The sequence below is a fragment of the Triticum urartu genome, chromosome 6A (assembly GCF_056163025.1).
Source record: "Triticum urartu cultivar PI428250 chromosome 6A, HENAU_Tu73, whole genome shotgun sequence".
NCBI classification, from domain to species: domain Eukaryota; kingdom Viridiplantae; phylum Streptophyta; class Magnoliopsida; order Poales; family Poaceae; genus Triticum; species Triticum urartu.
The window spans coordinates 537,137,692-537,161,480 of NC_141878.1; the positions used below are offsets into that span (position 1 = coordinate 537,137,692).

Genomic DNA, 23,789 nt, shown 5'->3' on the forward strand with positions numbered 1-23,789 from the left:
CTTTTTTATGTACTTTTCATTTGGAGCTCCAAGATACTCTGGGCCAAAAACCCGGATTATTGTCTTTGCAAAGACACACACTTTTAATGGTCGTATCTTCGCCAATGCGAAGATATTCATCCGCGTAGTCAGTTGGAACACCATATGCAATCACTCTCATGGCCGCCGAATTCTTTTGTTATGCACTAAAACCAATCAAACTGGTGGCATTCCTACGCCGGGTGAAGAAACATCAATTTTGCTCGCAAGCCTTGACGATGCGGACGAAAAGTGACCTACGCATTCAATGTCGCCTATGAAAGAGGTGAGCCGGATATGTCGTTACCTCGGTGAAGTAGTCCTTCATGAGCATTTTGTGGCCGAGAGATCGGTTGCGAGGAATGCATAGCCGACCGACCGTCAATCCGCGCCGCTTTTTCTTCGGCCCCGCCTCAGATTCGTCGATGAGATGCAACAACACTAGGTTCTCATCATCATCGTCGAGGATCAAATCTTCTATGTTTGAATCGTCGGACGAAGACGACGAGGACGAACTCCAGTCCATCTACAAAATGCACACAAGCCGGCATGAGTTTCACCTGAACCTACTCCAAGACAAACCCGAGCACGAACCACCATGAGTTTCGCCCAAGCATACCTCGCCTGAAGCAGCGCCGCGCCACCCCTGTCTTCTTCCCGCTGCTCGAAGGCGCGCCGCCGCTTTTTTCTTCCCGCCGCCCGAAGCCGCGCTGCCCCTTTCTTTTCCCCGCCGGCCAAAGAAGCGCCACGCCGGCCTCTCTTCCCCTGACGCGCGCCTCTCAAAGTAGTCGGAACCAAACGGATCCATAAGGAACGAGCCTGTGTGTCAACCTGTAGGGCGGATCCATGGCGCCGGCGGTAGAGGCGAGCCGCGGACGCAAATGGTCACCCCCGCCGCCGAAAGTTGCTGGAGTGGATGCGGCGAGGGGCGACGGAGCTTTGGGCGGCAAGGGGCAGTCGGAGGCAGCACCAAGAGGCGGGGATTTGCGGCAGCGGCGACGGCAGGGAGTGGAAGCAGGAAACGGAAGGCGGTGGAAGTGCTTCGCGCCAACCGAAAAAGGATCCGGCAAAATCGGGTGGATTCCCGCACATATGGAGGAATTGGGCTCCCAGATGCGGGATCCCAAAAAAAAGTTGCCGGACAACCGATTTGACGGATCTGCTCAAACCGGGGATACGAGATGGATCCCACAAACCGGTGATTAGATAAGGCTAAGATATAACCCATTATAGGCATTTTTTTTGTCATCTCTAAATTATATGCAAGATTTAAGATAAGACTATCTTATCAACCATTGTACCTGCCCTTATAGCAGTTTACGGGGATGCTTCTATTACACTTCATTGCGAACCAAACACACGCTGAAACTCTAAGCTCGCTTGCATTTTTCTGCTCCCCACTCCTCCTCCACGCGCTAAGGGTTACCCCTCCCCATATCCAGCCGCCGCACTGCCCCGAAGATGCGTAGGAGCCTGACCTCGGTGGGAGACGACGGCGGGAGCGCGCGGCCACCGATGGTTGTGAGGAGCGTGCGCTTCGTGGGCGGCAGCGTCGCCGTGGAGAAGGACAGGCGGATGAGATGGACGCTGCACATGACACCGGCACCCGCTCAGCCACAAGCTCACAGTGCACCGCCCAATCCTCCCAACGCTGCCTAGCATTCCTCCAGCGCCGCGCCGTCCTCCTGCCCTACTCCCGCGCCGGCTCGCCGTCCTCCTTACCTGCTTCAGCGGCGCCTTGCCGTCCTCCCATCCTAATCCAGTGCTGCCATGCCATCCTCTTGACTGCCCCGGCGACGCCTCACCCCTCTTCCCCTGCCTCGACACCAACCCTTCCCCGGTGCCACTCGACCTCGACCCCGGCGGATCCAGAGGAGTGGTCCATGATTGCGGCCTTCATGCTACACGTCGACGCCACAACACTGTTCAACTTTCACTGCGCTTGCTCTCATATCTGTCCGCCGATGGCAAGGTAATAAGATGAATACAGTATTTTTTTTAATTTCTTTATTTTTCCAATTAGCGCTGGCCGCTGCATGTAATTGTGTTCCTGATGTGATTCGGTGTGGGATGATTTGGTAGGGGGGTCGGTGGTGTGATTATCTTGACTGAACCAATGTAGTTTCCATAAAGGGGAACCAATCTGACAGTACAACAAGTGGACATCAGTTTAGTTCAGTGGCATCTGAGCTGCTATATATATGGCATTTTCTATATACCTGTAAATGAAAAGGAGAACCAATCTGACAGTGCAACAAGTAGACATCAGTTTAGTTCAGTGGCATCTGAGCTGCTAAATAGTACTATATGTAGCATTGTCATTGACTATATACCTGTAAATGAACAGATACCCTATCTAGGGAACTAGTGTAGCAGGGTAATCAATTGGTTTAAGGACTTGTAGCTCTGAAGATGGGATCTTTCTGTTCTATTTAGTTAAAGCGAATAAGACAAAAAAAAGGTTAGTATGATGTGCAGGTCACAATAATTATCCAGAGCATAGGCATCACAGAAAATGACCTCATGTTGCTCCACTGTCTTTGTTACCACAATTTCCTAGCGACTATGCACCAGGGACAAACATTGTCTTTCAGATTAGTTTGGCGTCTTTATTTCTAGCTAATTATGGTGTTTTAAAAAGCTCTTGGCAAAACAAAGTCTAATGCGGTTGATTGTGAAAGAACCCAAAAGGTGTGTGTAGTTGACGCCATGTTAATCCATAATTTCTGTTGGGTGAATTGAAATGGTTATAACTGAAAATGGCCTAACTCTTTTAATGCAGTGGCATCCTGATGTTGTATATGCTCAGGGTAAAATGTTTATTTGGTCTTTTTTCCATATTGTTGGTAGCCAATATTTTGAAGTTGGAGCAGCTAGATCATGATCACTGTGGGCATTTCGATGAATAGGGTGAGGTTAAGTATGTAAACATATAAACTCGAATTGTGCTTTCTCAGATTTCCATTAGAATGATGACATGTATTAGTTCCTAGGAAGAGCTGCTTGCTACCGATATTTCCACACTAGGAGATTTCCCTAGCAAGAGCTGCTTGCTACAGGAAGTATTGGTACAATTTGTAGCATTGCAATTTCACAGTTCTCACAATGCCAATCTGCAGGAATAGATATTATTGACTCGGTAAACTTTGAACATAGGTAAATGGGAACCACTATCAGATTAGTATCTTGCGGTTTTACTGATCCTGAACAATGGATCTTGGTGAACCTGATGTTGTATAGACTTATTTTGCAGATCTAATTTGTTCCTTAACTAGGTGGCCTCTCAAAATCCGTTCCATGTAACAATCCCTGCTAATAAAGCAATGTGTACTGAAAATATAGAGTGAAACTTACAGACAGGTGTTCCCACCTCCTGTGGCAGTAGCAACCTAGAACTAAGAACAGATTTTGAGTTAGATAGGTACATATATCCTGACAAATTTAAAGTTTTTTTTTTCTATTTGTTTAGTCTTTTGGTTTGCCATTGCATTTCTCAGATTTTATTCGTGGTCTAGATCATTATCTGGTTGCATGGTCTTGGGTGGCATACGAAAATGTGATGTGGAATTATAACTTAAATACAGTTGTCGGTATAGTTTGGCAATTGACATTCACTTTTGGTCAAGTCCATCCTCTGCTCATACCTATTGTATTACTGAACTTTGTAGTACCAGATTGTTCTCCTGTTGTCATGTAACGGATTTCCACATTGAGCAGTAATGTACCGTGCAGTTCTTTCATGACCATTGTACCACTGTACTTAACAGAGATATAAGGTGTGAATAATAGTAGGAGTATTACCTAGCCAAAGTTTTTCTTGTCCACTTGTGCTAAGGCATCTGACCCATATCTTTTGTAGGAACACTATTGAATTTTATACAGCAGTAGCTGATTGTTAGTTTTATGAGACGGTTTGCAGTTTGAGTAATAATGCTGTAATACTACTTGATTGATGTTTGTATAACACTTTATACATCATTAATTCAGCTCCTCAGTTCCGGTTCCCTTCCAAGTTTGAGAGCTAGCTAGCCCGAGGCACCAACGGTCGATTTGGTGACCCGGGGTTGGCTCGCAGGCACCAAAATGGATCACGGATACGGCTGGGCTGCGTCCGAGGAAAACTTTCCAAGTTTCGCACTTGAAATATACCTCCGGCGGCGAGACGCAAACCCCTCCCGCTCTCCACCCGCCCGCCCGAACAAGGAAACCCACCGCCGCTCCCCGCTCTCCGCCCTCCCGCCCGAAGAAAGGAAACCCACCGCCGCTCCCCGCTCTCCACCTCCGGCAGCGTCGTCTGTCCCGTTTTCGCGACCAAGAGACCCTCTCCGGTTGACCGATGGCGCAGTCGAGAGGCCACCAGGCGCGCGCGCACGGCGGCGACAGGGAGGGCGCGGCCCTCAAGCGGCGCCGCATGTCCCCGAACGCTAGTGCCAGGGTAAGTGCATTGCGACGATTCTTTGCCCTCCCTTTCTGCTTCCCCGCAAGGATTTGGGGGTTCTTTTGGGCATCAGGCCGGGCGCGACTTCTTGTCCGCATGCTTGTGCAGAAATTGGGTTTCTTGGGCATCAGACGCGAGTTCTTGTGGCGTTGCTTCTGCAAAAAAAATGCGTTTCTTGGGCATCAGACGCGAGCTCTTGTCGCGTTTCTTGGGCATTAGGCGCGAGCTCTTGGTCTGTTCGATGTGAGTCTTGGATCCGGTTCTTGCATCGACTGAATTGGCTTGTGATTGCAGGTTGGGGACGAACAGATTGCTCAGGCTCCCACCTCCGAGTCTCTCCAGCGCCGCGGGTCGCAGAACGCGGGCCACGTCGACCACGGCGATGCTGGCGGCCTCCACGCCGCCGCCCCGGGCGCCGGGCACCCGAACCCCGTGAGTTCTTGGCCCCTGCCTGAAATTGCTTGTTTGATTCGCACTTCCCTCCTGCATTAATCTCGCCAATCCATGTTTTTTTGCGAACTGCAGCACAAGCCCGACTGCTGCTTGGAGCGGCGCCGGCCCGGCGACTCCAGCGCTGCCGTCGTTCGGATAGGAGGTGCCGAGTGGGTGGTGCGGCGCCGCTCTGTCCGGTCAGCGGCAGCTGGCGGCGAGTCTCCTGGCGACACCGTCCACCGGAGCGCACCGCAGGTGGAGCACGTCCACAACGGTGACGGCCTCCACGCCGAGCGTCGCCGTTTCCGACCGCAGAGGGTGGTGCCGGGTGCCTGCATCGGGCCGCGGGCGGCGCCAGACTTCGAAGTTGGAGAGCCCGCGGCATACGAGTGCTACCTGCAGCGTCGCCGCCCCGGTGACTCCAGCCGCGCGGTCTTCCGAGCTGCCGGTGTGGAGTGGGTGCTGCGGCGGCGTCCCTGCATCCGAGCTGCGGCGGCTGGCGACTCTCCGGTCCTCCTACCCCAAGCCAACCATTACGGTGAGTAACCCACCCTGTGCTCCATGGAAATTGCTTGAAAATTTCTCAAAGTTGGGGATGATTGACAGAAAGAAGGGGCGAAGGAATAGTATATAATCCAACGTCGCATAATCCTAAGTTTGGCACCTACTTAAAAGCTTTTGTTATCTCTGCGTGGCGATATTGTTTGCAAACTGGAATCTGTCGAGCCTTACTGAAAATGTTGACTGCCTTTGTGTTTAGTACTCTGAAAATTACTTGACTGTTGCCATGTGGGAACGGTAAAAATGATTTGTTACGAGTTTGCAGCAAGTCGTGAAAGATGGTCTGTGGTTAGTTGGTTGATGCAATGCTTACTAGTGTCCCTGATATGTAATTTCTTCAGATAATTCAGATCTTGATTTGCTAGGTAGCAGCAATTGCTTGTTCCTGCTGACATATATTTAGATACCTGTCTGGGTTCAGCTCTCGGGTTGTTAAATTAGTGTTATGCTGGTGGATTATTGTTCGCTTGTAGATCCATCTGTGAATGACCTAGTCCGCAATGCACAATGCACGGTTTGTTTGCAAATATCATCGTGTTCAATGAAGTACACTGAAAGTATTGCCTTCTTTTGCAGCCACATGCGAACTTGGCGCAATTAATCCGTTCCTTGAATTGCCTGCCATCGATGGCATCCGGCCCCAATTGCCCCATCCCGGGGGTTCTGGTGAGTCTCTCTATTATTTCAACACATCCATTGTAACCGTGAAAAGTATTTTTTGAATCTGAGCAACAAACGAAAGACCAGCTTCTGAATGATTATTGGTCTGTGAAGTAATGCACGACCCTTTCAAAAAACAGTCCATTCATATAAATGCATTAGTTTTATTTGTTTGAAGCCTGAGGTGTGTTGTTATTTTGATCTGGCCAATGATCTGCAAATTGTATGTTTTTTTTATCAAAGAAAGTGTCTTAGTTTTGCTGAAACTGTTATGCAGCTAAAGTTGTTCTTTCTAGTCTGAAACTGCTGCTAAAATGTAGTACAATTGTTAGGAATTGGCTTGTAGAAAAAACTAGAGGAAACTGAATTTTTTCTTGCTTCTTCTCTGCAGATATCTTCTTGGCATTGGACAGGACCTATGAAGGTGCCCCTTCGCTATTGAGGCGTGCAGGCTGTCTAGGCAATTTTGATTACTGGCTACCGTCTTATCTGTTGGGTAACGTTGCAGAAAACAAAAAATTTCCTACTCGTTTCACCAAGATCCATCTAGGAGTTCATCTAGCAACGAGTCATCGGATGCATCTACATACCTTTGTAGATCGCGTGCGGAAGCGTTCAAAGAACGGTGATGATGTAGTCGAACACGATGTGATCCAAATCACCGATGACCAAGCGCCGAACGGACGGCACCTCCGCGTTCAACACAAGTATGGGACGGGAGACGTCTCCTCCTTCTTGATCCAGCAAGGGGAAGGAGAGGTTGATGAAGATCCAGCAGCACGACGGCGTGGTGGTGGATGCAGGGCGTCACAGTAGCAGGGCTTCGCCTATACTACGAGAGAGAGACGTAACGGGGAGAGAGGGAGGCGCCAGGGGCTGGTGTATGAAGTCCCTCCTCTCCTCCATTATATATTTGGGGTGCTAGGGGGGGGGCGGCGGCCCTAGTAGATGGAATCTACTAGGGGGGCGGCGGCCAAGGGTGGGGGGCTTGCCCCCCAAGCAAGGGGCGCCCCTTTTAGGGTTTCCCCTCAACCCTAGCCGCATGGGCCCTAGGGGAGTGGCGCCCCAGCCCACTTTGGGCTGGGTTCCCTCCCACTTCAGCCCATGGGCCCTCCCCTGGATAGGTGGCCCCACCCGGTGGACCCCCAGGACCCTTCCGGTGGTCCCGCTACAATACCGATAATCCCGAAACTTGTCCCGATGGCCGAAACAGCATTTCCTATATATAATTCTTTACCTCCGGACCATTCCGGAACTCCTCGTGACGTCCGGGATCTCATCCGGGACTCCGAACAACATTCGGGTTACTGCATATACATATCTTCACAACCCTAGCGTCACCGAACCTTAAGTGTGTAGACCCTACGGGTTCGGGAGACAAGCAGACATGACCGAGACGACTCTCCGGTCAATAACCAACAGCGGGATCTGGATGCCCATGTTGGCTCCCACATGCTCCACGATGATCTCATCGGATGAACCACGATGTCGAGGATTCAATCAACCCCGTATGCAATTCCCTTTGTCAATCGATATGTTACTTGCCCGAGATTCGATCGTCGGTATCCCAATACCTCGTTCAATCTCGTTACCGGCAAGTCACTTTACTCGTACCGTAGTGCATGATCCCGTGACCAGACACTTGGTCACTTTGAGCTCATTATGATGATGCATTACCGAGTGGGCCCAGTGATACCTCTCCGTCATACGGAGTGACAAATCCCAGTCTTGATCCATGTCAACCCAACAGACACTTTCGGAGATACCCGTAGTCTACCTTTATAGTCACCCAGTTACGTTGTGACGTTTGGTATACCCAAAGCATTCCTACGGTATCCGGGAGTTACACGATCTCATGGTCTAAGGAAAAGATACTTGACATTGGAAAAACTCTAGCAAACGAACTATACGATTTTGTGCTATGTTTAGGATTGGGTCTTGTCCATCACATCATTCTCCTAATGATGTGATCTCGTTATCAATGACATCCAATGTCCATAGTCAGGAAACCATGACTATCTGTTGATCAACGAGCTAGTCAACTAGAGGCTCACTAGGGACATGTTGGTGTCTGTTATTCACACATGTATTACGATTTCCGGATAACACAATTATAGCATGAATAAAGACAATTATCATGAACAAGAAAATATAATAATAATGATTTTATTATCGCCTCTAGGGCATATTTCCAACAGTCTCCCACTTGCACTAGAGTCAATAATCTAGTTACATTGTGATGAATCGAACACCCATGGAATTCTGGTGTTGATTATGTTTTGCCCTAGGGAGAGGTTTAGTCAACGGATCTGCTACATTCAGATCCGTATGTACTTTACAAATCTCTATGTCTCCATCTTGAACATTTTCATGAATGGAGTTGAAGCGACGCTTGATGTGCCTTGTCTTCTTGTGAAACCTGGGCTCCTTGGCAAGTGCAATAGCTCCAGTGTTGTCACAAAAGAGTTTGATTGGCCCCGACGCATTGGGTATGACTCCTACGTCGGTGATGAACTCCTTCACCCATATTGCTTCATGTGCTGCCTCCGAGGCTGCCATGTACTCCGCTTCACATGTAGATCCCGCCACGACGCTTTGCTTGCAACTGCACCAGCTTACTGCCCCACCATTCAAAATATACACGTATCCGGTTTGTGACTTAGAGTCATTCAGATCTGTGTCGAAACTAGCGTCGACGTAACCCTTTACGACGAGCTCTTTGTCACCTCCATAAACGAGAAACATTTCCTTAGTCCTTTTCAGGTACTTCAGGATATTCTTGACCGCTGTCCAGTGTTCCTTGCCGGGATTACTTTGGTACCTTCCTAGCAAACTTACGGCAAGGTTTACATCAGGTCTGGTACACAGCATGGCATACATAATAGAACCTATGGCTAATGCATAGGGGATGACGCTCATCTCTTCTATATCTTCTGCCGTGGTCGGACATTGAGCTGAGCTCAATTTCATACCTTGTAACACAGGCAAGAACCCCTTCTTAGATTGATCCATATTGAACTTCTTCAATATCTTATCAAGGTATGTGCTTTGTGAAAGACCTATGAGGCGTCTCGATCTATCTCTATAGATTTTGATGCCTAATATGTAAGCAGCTTCTCCAAGGTCCTTCATTGAAAAACTCTTATTCAAGTAGGCCTTGATGCTGTCCAAGAGTTCTATATCATTTCCCATCAATAGTATGTCATCTACATATAATATGAGAAATGCTACAGAGCTCCCACTCACTTTCTTGTAAACGCAGGCTTCTCCATAAGTCTGCGTAAACCCAAACGCTTTGATCATCTCATCAAAGCGAATGTTCCAACTCCGAGATGCTTGCACCAACCCATAAATCGAGCGTTGGAGCTTGCACACCTTGTTAGCATTCTTAGAATCGACAAAACCTTCCGGCTGCATCATATACAATTCTTCCTTAAGGAAACCATCCTTAAGGAATGCCGTTTTGACATCCATTTGCCATATCTCATAATCGTAGAATGCGGCAATTGCTAACATGATTCGGACGGACTTTAGCTTCGCTACCGGTGAGAAAGTCTCATCGTAGTCAACCCCTTGAACTTGTCGATAACCCTTAGCGACAAGTCGAGCTTTATAGATGGTCACATTACCATCCGCGTCTGTCTTCTTCTTAAAGATCCATTTATTTTCTATGGCTCGCCGTTCAACGGGCAAGTCAGTCAAAGTCCATACTTCATTTTCATACATGGATCCTATCTCGGATTTCATGGCTCCTAGCCATTTGTCGGAATCCGGGCCCGCCATCGCTTCTTCATAGTTTGAAGGTTCACCATTGTCTAACAACATGATTTCCAAGACAGGGTTGCCGTACCACTCTGGTGCGGAACGTGTCCTTGTTGACCTTCGAATTTCAATAGGAGCTTGATCAGAAGTATCTTGATCATTATCATTAACTTCCTTTCTAGTCGGTGCAGGCACCTCAGGAACATTTTCTTGAGTTACGCCATTTTCCGGTTCAAGAGGTAATACTTCATCAAGCTCTACTTTCCTCCCACTTACTTCTTTCGAGAGAAACTCTTTCTATAGAAAGGACCCATTCTTGGCAACAAAGATCTTGCCTTCGGATCTGAGGTAGAAGGTGTACCCAATAGTTTCTTTTTGGGTATCCTATGAAGACGCATTTTTCCGACTTGGGTTTGAGCTTTTCAGGTTGAAGTTTCTTGACATAAGCATCGCATCCCCAAACTTTTAGAAACGACAGCTTAGGTTTTTTCCCAAACCATAATTCATACGGTGTCGTTTCAACGGATTTCGACGGAGCCCTATTTAAAGTGAATGCAGCAGTCTCTAAAGCATAGCCCCAAAAAGATAGCGGTAAATCAGTAAGAGACATCATAGATCGCACCATATCTAATAGAGTGCGATTACGACGTTCGGACACACCGTTACGCTGAGGTGTTCCAGGCGGCGTGAGTTGTGAAACTATTCCACATTTTCTTAAGTGTGTGCCAAATTCGTGACTCAAGTATTCTCCTCCACGATCTGATCGTAGAAACTTGATTTTCCTGTCACGTTGATTTTCAACCTCACTCTGAAATTCCTTGAACTTTTCAAAGGTTTCAGACTTGTGTTTCATTAAGTAGATATACCCATATCTACTTAAATCATCAGTGAGTGTGAGAACATAACGATAGCCACCGCGAGCCTCAACACTCATTGGACCGCACACATCAGTATGTATGATTTCCAATAAGTTGGTTGCTCGCTCCATTGTTCCTGAGAACGAAGTCTTGGTCATCTTACCCATGAGGCATGGTTCGCACGTGTCAAATGATTCATAATCAAGAGACTCTAAAAGTCCATCTGCATGGAGCTTCTTCATGCGTTTGACACCTATGTGACCAAGGCGGCAGTGCCACAAGTATGTGGGACTATCATTATCAACCTTACATCTTTTGGTACTCACATTATGAACATGTGTAGTATTACGTTCGAGATTCATAAAGAATAAACCATTCACCATAGGAGCATGACCATAAAACATATCTCTCATATAAATAGAACAACCATTATTCTCGGATTTAAATGAGTAACCATCTCGAATTAAACGAGATCCCGATACAATGTTCATGCTCAAAGCTGGCACTAAATAACAATTATTAAGGTTTAAAACTAATCCCGAAGGTAGATATAGAGGTAGCGTGCCGACGGCGATCACATTGACCTTGGAACCATTCCCGACGACCATCGTCACCTCGTCCTTTGCTAGTTTCCGCTTATTCCGTAGCCCCTGCTTTGAGTTACAAATGTGAGCAACTGCACCGGTATCAAATACCCAGGAGCTACTACGGACACTAGTAAGGTACACATCAATTACATGTATATCACATATACCTTTTGTTTTGCCGGCCTTCTTGTCTGCTAAGTATTTAGCGCAGTTCCGCTTCCAGTGACCGCTTCCCTTGCAATAAAAGCACTCAGTCTCGGGCTTGGGTCCATTCTTTGACTTCTTCCCGGCAGCTTGCTTGCCGGGCGTGGCAACCTCCTTGCCGTCCTTCTTGAAGTTCTTTTTACCCTTGCCTTTCTTGAACTTAGTGGTTTTATTGACCATCAACACTTGATGTTCCTTCTTGACTTCTACCTCCGCTGATTTCAGCATTGAGAACAACTCAGGAATGGTCTTTTGCATCCCCTGCATGTTGAAGTTCATCACAAAGCTCTTGTAGCTTGGTGGAAGTGACTGGAGGATTCTGTCAATGACCGCATCATCCGGGAGATTAACTCCCAGCTGAGATAAGCGGTTATGTAACCCAGACATAGTGAGTATGTGCTCACTGACAGAACTATTTTCCTCCATCTTACAGCTGAAGAACTTATCGGAGACTTCATATCTCTCGATCCGGGCATGAGCTTGAAAAACCATTTTCAGCTCTTCGAACATCTCATATGCTCCATGTCTCTCAAAACGCTTTTGGAGCCCCGGCTCTAAGCTGTAAAGCATGCCGCACTGAACGAGGGAGTAGTCGTCAACACGTGTCTGCCAGGCGTTCATAACGTCTTGGTTCTGTGGGACGGGTGGATCACCTAGCGGTGCTTGTAGGACATAATCTTTCTTGGCAGCTATGAGGATGATCCTCAGGTTCCGGACCCAGTCCGTATAGTTGCTGCCATCGTCTTTCAGCTTGATTTTCTCTAGGAACGCGTTGAAGTTGAGGACTACGTGGGCCATTTGATCTACAAGACATATTGTAAAATATTTTAGACTAAGTTCATGATAATTAAGTTCATCTAATCAAATTATTAATGAACTCCCACTTAGATTAGACATCCCTCTATTCATCTAAGTATTACATGATCCGAGTTAACTAGGCCGTGTCCGATCATCACGTGAGACGGACTAGTCAACATCGGTGAACATCTTCATGTTGATCGTATCTTCTATACGACTCATGCTCGACCTTTCGGTCTTCTGTGTTCCGAGGCCATGTCTGTACATGCTAGGCTCGTCAAGTCAACCTAAGTGTTTGCATGTGTAAATCTGTCTTACACCCGTTGTATGTGAACGTCTGAATAAAACACCCGATCATCATGTGGTGTTTTGAAACAGCGAACTGTCGCAACGGTGCACAGTTAGGGGGAACACTCCTTGAAATTATTATGAGGGATCATCTTATTTACTACCGTCGTTCTAAGTAAACAAGATGCAAAACATGATAAACATCACATGCAATCAAATAATAAACGTGACATGATATGGCCAATATCACATGGCTCCTTTGATCTCCATCTTGGGGCTCCATGATCATCTTGTCACCGGCTTGACACCATGATCTCCATCATCATGATCTCCATCATCGTGTCTCCATGAAGTTGCTCGCCAAATATTACTTCTACTACTATGGCTAACGCGTTTAGCAATAAAGTAAAGTAATTTACATGGCGTTTCTCAATGACACGCAGGTCATACAAAAAATAAAGACAACTCCTATGGCTCCTGCCGGTTGTCATACTCATCGACATGCAAGTCGTGATTCCTATTACAATAGCATGAACATCTCATACATCACATATAGATCATTCATCATTCATCAAAACTTTGGCCATATCATATCACAAACCATTTGCTGCAAAAACAAGTTAGACGTCCTCTAATTGTTGTTGCAAGTTTTACGTGGCTGAATTAGGGTTCTAGCAAGAACGTCTTCTTACCTACGTTAAAGCCACAACGTGATTTGTCAACTTCTATTTACCCTTCATAAGGACCCTGTTCATCGAATCCGCTCCAACTAAAGTGGGAGAGACAGACACCCGCCAGCCACCTTATGCAACTAGTGCATGTTAGTCGGTGGAACCGGTCTCACGTAAGCGTACGTGTAAGGTTGGTCCGGGCCGCTTCATCCCACAATGCCGCTGAAGCAAGAAAAGACTAGTAGCGGCAAGAAAGTTGACAAATCTACGCCCACAACAAATTGTGTTCTACTCGCGCAAGAAGAACTACGCATAGACCTAGCTCATGATGCCACTGTTGGGTAACGTTGCAGAAAACAAAATTTTTTCTACTCATTTCACCAAGATCCATCTAGGAGTTCATCTAGCAACGAGTCATCGGATGCATCTACATACCTTTGTAGATCGCATGCGGAAGCGTTCAAAGAACGGTGATGATGTAGTCGAACACGACGTGATCCAAATCACCGATGACCAAGCGCCGAACGGACGGCACCTCCGCGTTCAACACACGTACGGGACGGGAGACGTCTCCTCCTTCTTGATCCAGCAAGGGGAAGGAGAGGTTGATGAAGATCCAGCAGCACGACGGCGTGGTGGTGGATGCAGGGCGTCACAGTAGCAGGGCTTCGCCTATACTACGAGAGAGAGACGTAACGGGGAGAGAGGGAGGCGCCAGGGGCTGGTGTATGAAGTCCCTCCTCTCCCCCACTATATATAGGGGTGCTAGGGGGGGGCGCCGGCCCTAGTAGATGGAATCTACTAGGGGGCGGCGGCCAAGGGTGGGGGGCTTGCCCCCCAAGCAAGGGGCGCCCCCTTTAGGGTTTCCCCTCAACCCTAGCCGCATGGGCCCTAGGGGAGTGGCGCCCCAGCCCACTTTGGGCTGGGTTCCCTCCCACTTCAGCCCATGGGGCCCCCCCGGAATCGGTGGACCCCCGGGACCCTTCCGGTGGTCCCGGTACAATACCGATAACCCCGAAACTTGTCCCGATGGCCGAAACAGCACTTCCTATATATAATTCTTTACCTCCGGACTATTCCGGAACTCCTCGTGACGTCCGGGATCTCATCCGGGACTCCGAACAACATTCGGGTTACTGCATATACATATCTTCACAACCCTAGCGTTACCGAACCTTAAGTGTGTAGACCCTACGGGTTCGGGAGACAAGCAGACATGACCGAGACGACTCTCCGGTCAATAACCAACAGCGGGATCTGGATACCCATGTTGGCTCCCACATGCTCCACGATGATCTCATCGGATGAACCACGATGTCGAGGATTCAATCAACCCCGTATGCAATTCCCTTTGTCAATCGATATGTTACTTGCCCGAGATTCGATCGTCGGTATCCCAATACCTCGTTCAATCTCGTTACCGGTAAGTCACTTTACTCGTACCGTAGTGCATGATCCCGTGACCAGACACTTGGTCACTTTGAGCTCATTATGATGATGCATTACCGAGTGGGCCCAATGATACCTCTCCGTCATACGGAGTGACAAATCCCAGTCTTGATCCATGTCAACCCAACAGACACTTTCGGAGATACCCGTAGTCTACCTTTATAGTCAACCAGTTACGTTGTGACGTTTGGTATACCCAAAGCATTCCTACGGTATCCGGGAGTTACACGATCTCATGGTCTAAGGAAAAGATACTTGACATTGGAAAAACTCTAGCAAACGAACTATACGATCTTGTGCTATGTTTACGATTGGGTCTTGTCCATCACATCATTCTCCTAATGATGTGATCTCGTTATCAATGACATCCAATGTCCATAGTCAGGAAACCATGACTATCTGTTGATCAACGAGCTAGTCAACTAGAGGCTCACTAGGGACATGTTGGTGTCTGTTATTCACACATGTATTACGATTTCCGGATAACACAATTATAGCATGAATAAAGACAATTATCATGAACAAGGAAATATAATAATAATGCTTTTATTATTGCCTCTAGGGCATATTTTCAACATTATCTGTTTTCTTGGGCAGTATGGTGCAACTCAGTCGAGTTATCAGAACAACTACTTCCAAAAGAATGGACATGGGAGTGGCTAGCTTATCCGCCGGTTCACCAGGGCTTTGGCAGAGATGGAAGGACGGGCGAGGGTTCCTGTGTCATCTGTTCACTGGTCATGTGCATACACGCCAGGTACCGACTGCAGTATGAGCGGCGCCATGGACTGGGGTCATTCCCATTCGAGGTAGCAATGGACCTGCGGTACCTGAAGGCAGCCTGCCGGGGGGCAAACATCTGGAGACCTGCTAAGATGGGCACAACTCCAGCCCGTGTTCTCGAGCTGCTGGAGTCACATCCAAATATTGGAGTCAAGACCGAGCTCTTCAATGGAGTGCCAGGCCCTACCCTGCGGCCCAGTAGCTGGGGCGAGTTCTACAGCTCCCTTTCCACGTCCTCCGGCGGTCGTACAAGGCTGAATCACTCCGAGATGGCCCGCCTGCTTCGGCTGGGAGGTCCCGTCGTCGGAGCTCTCCATGCTGGCCCTAGCTACCGCACCGCTGTTCACCCGCTCCTATCCTACAACGGAGCTGACGCCACGGACTGGGCTCCAAACCACGCAACGCTCTGCGTCGGATACCACATATCAGAGGAGGACATCATGGACATCAAGGTGCTCGATAATCAGGATCCCGAGGGCCCGGTCCTTTGGGTGAGGTACGAGTGGTTTGACTACTTCACAGCCGTCGAGTTTGAGGAAGTGGAGAGCAGGATTCAAGCAATGTTCAGACATATTCGACGCATCGCATCCAGCACAGCATGAGGCATCGCCAGCAGGGCTCGACGGATCGCCTCCAAGGTATGGGCCTGGTTCTGAAGGCTGGGCAGTTTATAATTTTGCCGGTCAGTTGGGGCTATGGGGCTTACTAAGTGGTGGGAGGGATATGTCCCTTCCACCACTTAGTAGGCCTCGCTGATGGGGGCGTTTTGGTGGAGTAAGAGTAGGTAGCGTACGATATCTTCCTGTAGATGCAAGGAACAGACGCAGAACAATTATTCACCAACAGTGCAAGATCAGGTAGGGGGGGTCTTGCAGAGAAATATCCTTGGCACTGATCTGATATACTACATACGTTGCTGATTCATTCATGTGCTATATATGCTACCTTGGCTGTTTCTGCTTCCATGTGCTACCTTGGCTAATTCATTCATTCATGCGCTATTTCGCTGCCATGGCAGCCGTTTGCTGTTTACCTGTTTTTCGTCAGTTATAGCTAGTTTTGCTCCCTGCCTTGCCTTGCCTGCGCATTGTTAGGGGCCCCGACCCCGTTCGTTGCCTTTGCTGTGGACTGAACAAATACAGAGAACGAAAAACAGAAAAGCTGCGCAAGTTTTGAGTCTTCCACCTCTGTTGTTGGCTAATTTTCGTCATTAGAACCAAGTCATTAGAGCGAGCACGCTGTACAAGTCAATCTTCGACGTGAGCAAGCGAAGGACTCGAGTACTCGGGCCCCTCAATTCCATACTTAAAAGCTCAGGCACGACGGCAGGGAAACCATTTTCATCTTGAGTTCCCACACACATTACACATTGTAAAATTTTCCAGTTGTTTTACTACTGGCTCAATGTTGGTTGAAAATCCTGGCTTCGTAGAAATTATGCAAAGCATGCGTCTTGCTGGACGGACTGAACCGAGGCATAGGGAGAACCGCTAGAGTCGGTGCTGGAGGAAAACGTCCGGAGAGGAACAGATCGAGTCTGCAAGGAAAACACGGCAACTTTGACTTCTGAATGCCAGTCTATAAAATGGCCACTCGGGTGCAAACGGCACTAGGCCTAGTGTTGCGCTGTGCGGGCTATGCATCTCAACTTTTGCAGCTACTGGTGGTGTTGTATCATGATAAAAATTCGATCGATCACTCCAACTTGCGCCCTGAATTGCCACGAGGAGAACTCGTGTTATCGTCGTCATTTGTTTGTTGACTTCACTACGATGTTCTATATATAGTCTACACAGTTGGCCGTGGTTGGAAATAGACAGGGCAGGCTTCAAAATGACATGGGAGATAAATATGACAAGCCCTTGATTCTTTTCTTTTCCAACCGTGTGTGTGTGTTTCCATAGAGGGTTGTGTGCGCTCACCTTTGTTAAAGGGAACCGCAAGATTACACAACAAAAAGACTGAGACTGCACAGAAATGGAAGACTGTAGTATCATACATGGAAACACCTCAAAATTGCAATTCAGAGCTAGCAGTACAACATATGTGCGTTTCTGCACTCCCTCTGTCAAACTGCACAAGTACTGGTTTTCAAAGGTATAGCAGCCACAAAGAAACACCATTCGCATCCAGCAGCTGATCCAACTCAAGCATGACATGTCAGTCATGTTACCTCCAGCTAAAGTCCTATCCGGCTCACTACAGCCCCACGCGGCACATCGGTCTGCCCTTGATCTTATTGAAGTCGACCTGTAAAGATCATAATTAATACTAATATTAGCACAGGCTCGTGGTATAACACAAAAGTTAATAAGCAAAATACCTTTGGCCCAAAGAGATTCCGTATGTTGTCAATCCCTTGCAGAATCATCGTTGGCCTGCATTCAGCAGCAAAATGTGGTCAGCACAAATCTCTTGCAATTCGACAGATAAAGCAAGAGTTCTTGAAACATACTCCCTCCGTTCCATAATATAGTGTGTATAGATTTTTAGAATAAGTCAAACTTTGACCTAGTTTATTGAGGAAACTATTTATATCTACAATATCAAATATATCAAATATAAAACTACATCTTATTATGAACCTAATGACACATATTTGACATTCTAGATGTACATGTTTTTCTCCGTTTGACTTTTTTTTTAAAAATCTACTTATATGCTCTACATTATACTTCAATTTAACATATATAGATGCACATAAAGGAATCATTCATATGGAAACTATGCCAGTTTTACCTTTCAAGTGAAAGACCCCATGCGATAACATTAACACCCTCTGGCAGTCCCATGGGAAGTAACATTTCAGGCCTGAACATGCCTGAGTTGCCTATTTCCACCCATTTCTTGAAACCTTCGTGGTAGCTGAAAAGGTAAACATAATAATGATTCATGGGATCACAACAATCATGAAAACAATAGCAATCAAACTCGTTCTGACCTGAAAATTTCCATGCTTGGTTCAGTGTACGGGTTGTAGGCAGGTTTGAAACGCAGCTTTGGCATGCCTAAGAGCCAGAAAAGGAGAGGTGGCATAATTAAATCTCTATGTACTGGAGATAGCAGATACAGGACAAGAATATTAAAGACATGCCGAATACACATTATGCAGATGGGCATGGAGCAGCAATATTCTTTGAATAACTGAATAACAGATGGCAGTACAGTTTTAACAAATTTAACAACAAGATCCATAAATAAATATTGTAACAAAGTTGATGATTTTGGCTTAGCACCTAGTCTGGAGAAGAAATCCTCCAATACTCCTATCAGATCACCAAGCGTCAAACCATAATCACAAATAAGACCTGAAATCAGAAGCATTGTAAGTAGCCTCCTTGGCAGAAGGTTACATGTGTGTGACATCTACGATACGGACCAAATATCGATCAATTGAACCACCCATAGGCAAGAATCAAGAGAATGGTTACCTTCTATCTGGTGGAATTCTGCAAGATGAGTTCGGTCCACAGCTTCATTCCGGAAAACACGATCAATAGAATAGTATCTCTTAGGAGCAAAAGTTTTCTGAACAACCATGGTGATTTATAAAGAAAAACAGATCTCATGAATTGTTCAACAGAACAGAAAAAACAATTGATATCACCTACATAGAATTACATAGATAAAAGATAAAATAAGCAGCACTTAATTGCTATACCTCCTGTGCTAGCTTGTATAGCATCCTTGCGGAAACTGCAGTTGTGTGAGTACGAAGCAGGTTTTTCTCCGCTTCGTCTCGCTTCCAATCATAACCATACCTGCAGACAGCAACCTCAAATTAAAAACTCTTTGACTAAACTGCAGCAAAGACACCACAACATACCCTTTGGAGCCATAACCACCATACTGATGGACTTGCTTCACTTTCTCAAGATAGTCATCAGGTAATTGTGTTGTTGTAGCAGGGGCTGCAAAAAAATTGATTGAGGAAAAATGTATGTGTGACACAGAAGTAACATAACCAACAGCTACCCTTTAAATCCAACTGTTGGCTGAACATAAGTAACATAACCTTTACCTTTGAGGAAAAATGTATCGTGCGAATCACGAGCAGGATGCTGTTGTGGCTGGAACAGTGCATCGAAATTCCAGAAGCTACCAAAGGAAAGACAGCCATATATAATGTTATATATACATATATGGATTTTATCTTTTTTTTACAATATATGGATCTTTAACTAGGAAACTATGATATGCTATACACTACATTGTCTTGTCATATACTCATAATACGGTATTTTCACCAATCTATCAATCCTAAAACCTAAAATAACTTCCAAGTTTGTAGAGAAGATCTACCAGTACAAGAAATTGACAACAAACAGGTATGAGAACAGAAAAAAAACAATATCTTGTCTTATATTGTATTTTACCTGCTCTCTACAAACATGTTTGTAGGCATCTCACTGAACCTGTTACATCAAGTAATAAAATGAATTAATCCATTTTCTGAATATTGCCTTGAACTGCAAATATCATGACCAAAATATTTTTATTTACCCCATCTCAAGAAAAATGTTATGGATTGCTTCACGGACCTGAAGAAAATCCATGAAATAACAGTTATGATTTATCTGGTTTATCAGATAAAGCTGTATGAAAAAACGGAACACCGTAAAGATTTGAAGTACCTCCAACAAGGGTTGACTATATCCTATCGCAATAGGTTGTCCTTGGGCTCCATAGTTATAATCTTTAAATTCCAGATCCTTCCAGTCGCCACTTTATTAGGAAAGAAAAAAACATTTAAAAGGGAAATATATCAGAAGTCTGCTACTGCTATCCATTAATAGGTACACACATAATAGATGTTATTAAAAGTCGATTTTAACATAACAATTAAGTTTAATGTAGCCTTTCACAGATAGGATAAGTACAGTTGGGCTATTTACAAGAGAAAAGGCAATGAGGAGTCTTCTATGTAGTCTTCAATTGCTCATAGTACATTATAGTTTACAGTCAACAAGCAGAGGTTTCCTGATCAATTTTGGAAATTAGCTTGAGAGAAGTGACATCAAATTACCTCTTGAGATGTTCTCGTGTCACATCGGTAGCCAATGTTTTTCTCTTTACAACAAATTCAGGTCCCTTCTTCAGTGAATACCAAATAGTTTTTCTGAAAAACAGCGAAGCAGGTGTAAAAGTTGGGGATAATCGACTATTTGATACTGTACTTGGCTAGCATTTACTGAAACTGTAAAAGAGATATCTTCAAAACAGATACTTACTCTTTTGTTACAAGCTTTCTTCTCTCCAACTCCTTTATTTTATCAGGAACAACCTACATGAAATAATTGTGCCATGCCACACAATCCAGTAAATGGTTCCAAGTGGAAATGCAAAATATAGGAGGAACAACAAGCAATAAGCAACACCAACCTCCCCATTCTCCACTCTTTTAAGCAGCTCTTGAAACTCATCCCTGGCATCCTCAACCTGAATAAAACGAAAAGAAATTACACAATGTCATGCCAAAGCTCAAGACAGATAAAGGCACGCACGCACGCCCAGAGACCTTCAGTGAACATAGATGTAACCATTGCACATTGAAATAGTTGAACTATGATGATGAGGCAATTGTTTTCTACATCTACAACCCACACACTGGCAAGTTGAGAACATGCCAGGCAAGTTTCCAATACAAATACACACTGAACCGAGCTCTATATCTCTCCGACGACAACAAAGAGAAGAGACGAAACGAGCTCAGCTCTATACCGTTCTCAGCACGAGGTCGTTCTCAAATCTAATCCACTTGTTCTTGGCGGCAGCCTTCCGTGCAATATCGAAGACGTCCCCGAATTCCTCCTGCAATGCAGCACTCTGGGCGTCAGAGATCATCCCCGGAGCAGAAACTATCGGCTCGAACCGAGCGCCTCCTAAAGGGAGCAGAGAGGGAACTCACCTCGAGCGCGGCCCTGGAGGCACCCTCGGGCGGGATGGCCGCGACGAGGTGCACCTCGGGGGAGCCCCCGGCGGCGTAGCCCTTGGCCTCGTCGGTGAGCACCCACGCCTCCCTGGTGATGTCCTGCGGGCAGGAAAGCAAGCACGGCTCGTCAGGCCTCGGGGGAACAACTCGGGGAAGGCAGGGACGACGCGAAGCAGAGGGTGCCGTACCGTGCTCTCGATGATGTGGAAGGCGCGTAGCCTCTTGATGACGTCCTCGACGTCCTTGTGCGGGACGCCGAGGGAGGAGGCGAAGGCCCGGGAGTCGGGTATCTCGCCGTTGGCGTTGAGGTGGGCGAGGAGCGCGCCCTCCACGTCCGCCGACGGCTGCGTCGCCGCCATGGCCGACGGCGATGGGGTTCCGGGAATAGAGGCGGCGAACGTGGGGGTTTTGGTGTGGGTTTTGTCGGGTCGGGTCTCGCCCGCTTCGGCTCGGTTATATATTCCCTGGTGTGGTTCGACAGTCGTGGCAGGCACGGTAAGTCTGGACGGGGCTTGCCTAATGCTGCCCCCCGTGCTCCCCTGCGTCCATTCTCCATCCAACGATCAGATTAAATCTTCTCCCCCGCGTCTTTTTTCCAGCAAAAAAATACCAAGTGCCCCGTACTTTTCTGAGTCTTTGGATGGGTTTGTGCGTATTTTCTTGTGTCCACTTCAGTGGCCGCTCGAGGCAGGCTGTGCTACCGCTAGCTAGCTAATGAGCAGCGCACCGTCGGCTCTCGGCCCCGGGCATCTCCTTTCGCCGCCGAACCACGGCTGCTATATATGCATGCAGCAGCGTCCTCCTTTCTGGTCAGCCGACTCGCCTCCAGCATCGGCACAGGGACCAATGCATGCCACGACGTCCTCGCGCCGTCGTCCGGGTCAGCTCTGACTCTGTGACTCACCCCCGGCATCCAGCGGCATCGACGCGAGGGCCGACAGTGCCGCTCTGTGGACATATGTGAAATCTTGAAAATCCGGCCTTCTTCCCGGGTTGGTGACGACTTCCTTGCCTAGGCGCCAGAAAGATCGGGCGTCTTTTCAGTACGTAGTGCTTACAGACTTGCGTCTAATGAGACGATGAACGGTGCTGTTGCTTCCTCCAGTAGGCACCCAGATGGAGCTCGGGATGGCTGGAAGTGTATCTGGTCCACTCCGGCTCCGCCTAAAGTACTGAATTTTGCATGAAGATTAGCTACAGACTCTCTTGCTACTTGGAAGAACAAACAGAAAAAAAATCTGGAAACAAGTGCTATGTGTCCGATTTGTAGCTGTGAAGAGGAAGATTCCTTCCATACCTTTTGCTCTTGCATTAATGCAAAACGTCTTTGGAAAGCAATGCCTGCTGAATGGGATCTCCCAGATGTTACAAAAATACTGCCTACAGGAAGGGAATGGTTTGCTCAAATAACTTCAGAGTTGTGCGAACCTGTCCGGCTACGGTTCATGATGCTTCTCTGGCGGATATGGCACATCCGAAATGAGTTGGTTCATAACAAACCTGCACCACCTGTGGATGTCTCCTGCCGCTTTCTTGCTAGTTACGTCGCCTCGCTAAACTCAATTGCTTCAGACCCGCTGGCAGACCACTCAAAGGGTAAGTACCCAGCCCAGGTGTGCTTCCCTTTGGCTGCTCCTTCATGCAATATAAGGCAACTGGACTTTAGTTCTTGGGCTGCCCCATCGGCTGGCCGGGTGAAGTTGAATACCGACGGATCTGTTCTGAATGGTGTAGCAGGTATAGGTATGATTTTAAGAGACAACAGAGGCAGAATCATTTTTAGTTCATGCAGATATTTGTTTACTTGTGATGATGTGCTTGAGACGGAGATTATGGGCATTCGGAAGGGCCTTTTGCTTGCGCTACAATGGAGCAATCTACCTATCGATGTCGAATCAGACAGTCTACAAGCAGTGAACATGGTACAAAGTGCAGAAACAAATAGATCAAAATATGCCTTTATGATAAAGGAGATCAAAAATCTTTTGATCGAGCGTAATTCTTGTATTACTCATATTGTTCGTAGCAAAAATAATGCTAGTCATTTCTTGGCAAATTTTGGACGACCATGATGCCGAACAATTGTGTGGCTTGGATCCGGTCCAGAAGAACTCCTAGACATTGTCGGTCGTGATTGTAATTCTTGGATGATTGAGTAATACAAGTATTATCCCGCAAAAAAACACTATTGTGCACCGCACGGCCATGAACGAGTACGTCGTCCTCGCGCGGGTCAAGTCACCTCTGGCACATTGAGGGTCAGTTTGGTTGCAATCCTGGGACAAATCCGCCTGGCCTGAGACCATCCATGAGATGTGCCCGGACATTGCTTGGTTGCCTACCTGGATT

The 23,789-nt window shown here is 46.9% G+C and overlaps 2 protein-coding genes across 2 annotated transcripts; one reads left to right on the forward strand and one right to left on the reverse strand.

The window, feature by feature from the left end:
• Positions 1–1,852: 1,852 nt before the first annotated feature.
• On the forward strand, positions 1,853–16,471 carry LOC125514755 (uncharacterized). The gene is made up of 7 exons (XM_087528667.1): positions 1,853–1,990; positions 4,006–4,453; positions 4,751–4,888; positions 4,982–5,426; positions 6,026–6,115; positions 6,501–6,605; positions 15,323–16,471. The coding sequence occupies exons 2-7, from the start codon at positions 4,355–4,357 to the stop codon at positions 16,108–16,110; spliced, it is 1,665 nt and encodes a 554-aa protein (XP_087384793.1). The 5' UTR covers positions 1,853–1,990; positions 4,006–4,354; the 3' UTR covers positions 16,111–16,471.
• A 1,000-nt stretch (positions 16,472–17,471) lies between these two features.
• On the reverse strand, positions 17,472–21,852 carry LOC125516896 (phenylalanine--tRNA ligase alpha subunit, cytoplasmic-like). Its single transcript, XM_087527117.1, has 17 exons — positions 21,629–21,852; positions 21,417–21,539; positions 21,230–21,319; positions 20,891–20,947; positions 20,740–20,792; positions 20,535–20,627; positions 20,012–20,233; positions 19,885–19,923; positions 19,530–19,606; positions 19,335–19,419; positions 19,170–19,269; positions 18,940–19,036; positions 18,745–18,816; positions 18,450–18,516; positions 18,248–18,373; positions 17,832–17,886; positions 17,472–17,758 (listed from the first exon to the last, which is right to left on the reverse strand). The coding sequence occupies exons 1-17, from the start codon at positions 21,797–21,799 to the stop codon at positions 17,708–17,710; spliced, it is 1,578 nt and encodes a 525-aa protein (XP_087383243.1). The 5' UTR covers positions 21,800–21,852; the 3' UTR covers positions 17,472–17,707.
• Positions 21,853–23,789: the final 1,937 nt, after the last annotated feature.